The 3,076-nt window shown below is 31.7% G+C and overlaps 1 protein-coding gene across 1 annotated transcript; it reads left to right on the top strand.

Annotated features, from left to right (window-relative positions):
* The first annotated feature begins 789 nt into the window (after positions 1 to 789).
* LOC108573810 lies at positions 790 to 2,739 on the top strand. Its single transcript, XM_017936287.1, has 3 exons — positions 790 to 1,071; positions 1,148 to 1,359; positions 1,460 to 2,739. The coding sequence occupies exons 1-3, from the start codon at positions 790 to 792 to the stop codon at positions 2,616 to 2,618; spliced, it is 1,653 nt and encodes a 550-aa protein (XP_017791776.1). The 3' UTR covers positions 2,619 to 2,739.
* Positions 2,740 to 3,076: the final 337 nt, after the last annotated feature.

Raw genomic sequence — 3,076 nt, forward strand, 5'->3', positions numbered from 1 at the left:
AATATAAGCGATACACTTTTATTTTTTACCGTCATTTGTTCTGTGTATAACTTAAAAACGTAACAATGGACAAGAAGCAAATTCGTACCATATTTTTATATGAATTTAAATTAGGACGTAAAGCCGCGGAAACTGCCCGCAATGTCAATCATGTATTCGGTGAAAGCACAACTAATGATTATAATGCATAAAAAATTATTTGTTGAACAATCAAGTTTGGTAAATCGTAAGGGGCCAATACTCCTACACGATAACGCCCGCCCACATGTATCACAATTCACGATTCGGAAGATACACGAAATGGGTTATGAAACATTAAAACACCCTCCTTATTCCCCCGATTTATCCCCTACAGATTACCATTTTTTTAAACATTTCGATAACTTTTTGCGAGAAAAAATCTTCCGCAATAAAGAAGATGCTGTAAATACCTTCGTGGAATTTATTAATTCTAGAACTCCTGATTTTTATTGTAATGGAATAGGAACTCCTGCAAAATGTTGGAAAAAGTGTATAGAATCTAATGGAAATTATTTCGATTAAATAAATTCATTCTAAGCAAAACTACACGTCTTTAAATCTCATGTACAGAAACCGCAATTTATTTCCGGACAACCTAATAATAAAGATTAAATTTTGAGTTTCAATTTTAAAGTTTTTGACGACAATTCGGTAAAACACAGTGGCGCTGTGTTCCAAGAAATTACAAATTATGCATGGATCGATTGGACCAGTCACAGCGGCGGTAGTTTGTATACATGTTTAACTGTCGCGCAAAGATAACCTCTAATGGAAAAAATAAAACCGGCAGGAAATGTCTCAAAATGTGTCAAAACTATCTGTCCGTCACCAGAGGAACTCAGTGTGATCACGAACAACGTCAAATGTGACAAGTGCGGAGTCGTATTTCAAAATGAGCCGCGATATCGGTTACACGATCTTAAAGTGCATCAACGTAAAAATTTAGATAAAACAATAAAAGAAAATGTACAATACCATTGTCCGGTGGAGACTTGTATTTACGCTCCAACAGCCGAAAGACATTTCAGTACTATGAAATATCTTAAACAGGTTAGTGTTTACATTGTAAAATTACACGAAAAGTCTCAATTATGACATAAAATTTAATGTTCCAATACATATTTAGCATTATCTTAAAGTACATGCAAAGAAAACATATGCATGTACGCGATGCAACAAAAGTTTTTCTACTGAAGCAGCTAAAGAAGGCCACATGAGAGTATGTGGAATTGAATTTACATGTTCCTGTTCAAAATCTTACACTTCTTATGAAGCATTACTCACACATGCAAAACGATCTTTACATACTATAAATGACAAATATAAAAATTCTTTAAGGTAAGTTGTTAATGAGAGATAAATATTTTAATAACTTGTTATTTGACATGTTCAAATACAATATCATTAATGTATATCACAATTATTAATACCTTCACAGGCGCACAAATTCTAAGACAATGAAATTGATTTTATCAACTAGTCAATCAGAAGTAAATAAATTAGTTACAATACTACCAACAAATCAAAATGAGAATAGAATATCCAGTCAGAATAATTCCACGCAAAAAGTTACATCAGATATTGGTATACAAACAGATGAATATAAAAGAAATAGAAGAATATCAAGTCCATTGAAACATATCAACAATAGTCATTATCACAATGGAAAGCGTGGAATATCTAAACAAACGCAGACAAGCATTTCCCAAAGAATTAGACAAAATGTAATGTCTATGGAAACACAAACAATAGAAGCTTCGCAAACATTTAAGAATTCACTGAGGCTTCAAAAGCACAGAAAAAATTCTGTATCCCAAAATTCTGATTATACATTGTTAAAGGAAGACCTTAATCTTGGCAACTTTACATCTTCAAATTTATTCCCTAGCAGTCCATTACCACTTCGTCATGATGATGGATTGCAAGACTTTTGGGAGGATAAGAGTACATCAGGTACTCAAACAATACCTGAAAAAGACATGTTTGAGGTTCTAAATGATAATGTCACTCAAACAGAATTTGAAACATTTTATGATCATAGTCCAAATTCATTAATACAATGTACTCCAAAGAACACAGTTGCTCTAATGACTTTACCTTATGTTGAAGAAACGTCGACAGTTGTTGGAGAATACTCTTTTGTGTCCTCAAATGGCATATCACGATCAGATCCCATGCTTACGGACAAAACTTTTGATGATAAGTTTAGCAGCATAGAGACTCAGACAGAACAAGCTTATTCACAATCATTTTTTGATTCAGATCCTTTAACCAGATCATTTGCTTTAAGTTCTACTATTGAAACACAAACTACAAATAATCTTGATAACATGGAACAGCTATTATACAGTAATACATGCACGCAAACATGTAATGAAATACTACCGACTGATCTAGGATTATCTAATATTCAAACACAAACACCTTGGACTCAACTTGAGGATACTACTGTTTCTGCCGAAACGCAAACAAAATCCTTGATATGTGAAACAGGATGCAACATTTCAATGAGTGCATGTCGTTCCTGGTTAAGTACTCAAACTAGTCACACTGAAACACAAACTGACTTACTTAGTATTTTTGAAGGTCTTCAATAATAAAGTATTCAATCTTTATACATATGACAGTATAACAATTGATATTTAGGAAAAATACTTTAAGTATAAAGTCAAGATAACTTGCATTTGGTACTGTAAATTAAGACTAATTTTTTCATGTTGTTACTTAGTACTTTGGTATTTTTTTATATTTTATTATAAACTAATTATTTAAGTTCCTGCGCATGTGCAATTTGTTGATGAAATATCATGTACATTAATCGAGCACTGCATTTTCTTAAAGAAAATATTTTTTGAATTTACTGTGTTACAAAGTATTCACTGCCACAATTTAAAAATATTGTTTATACATGTGTTTCCAGAATAAAAAAATACACATTGCAGGCAATGTAATTCTGTTACATGTAACTTATTAATAAATCTATTAATTTAAAACCTTCATAATGAAAAGTATTATTAGCATTCAATTTAATTAAATTTTAAGGGGGCAAATAAAC

The sequence above is a fragment of the Habropoda laboriosa genome, unplaced genomic scaffold (genome assembly GCF_001263275.1).
Source record: "Habropoda laboriosa isolate 0110345459 unplaced genomic scaffold, ASM126327v1 scaffold155, whole genome shotgun sequence".
Taxonomy (NCBI): Eukaryota; Metazoa; Arthropoda; class Insecta; order Hymenoptera; family Apidae; genus Habropoda; species Habropoda laboriosa.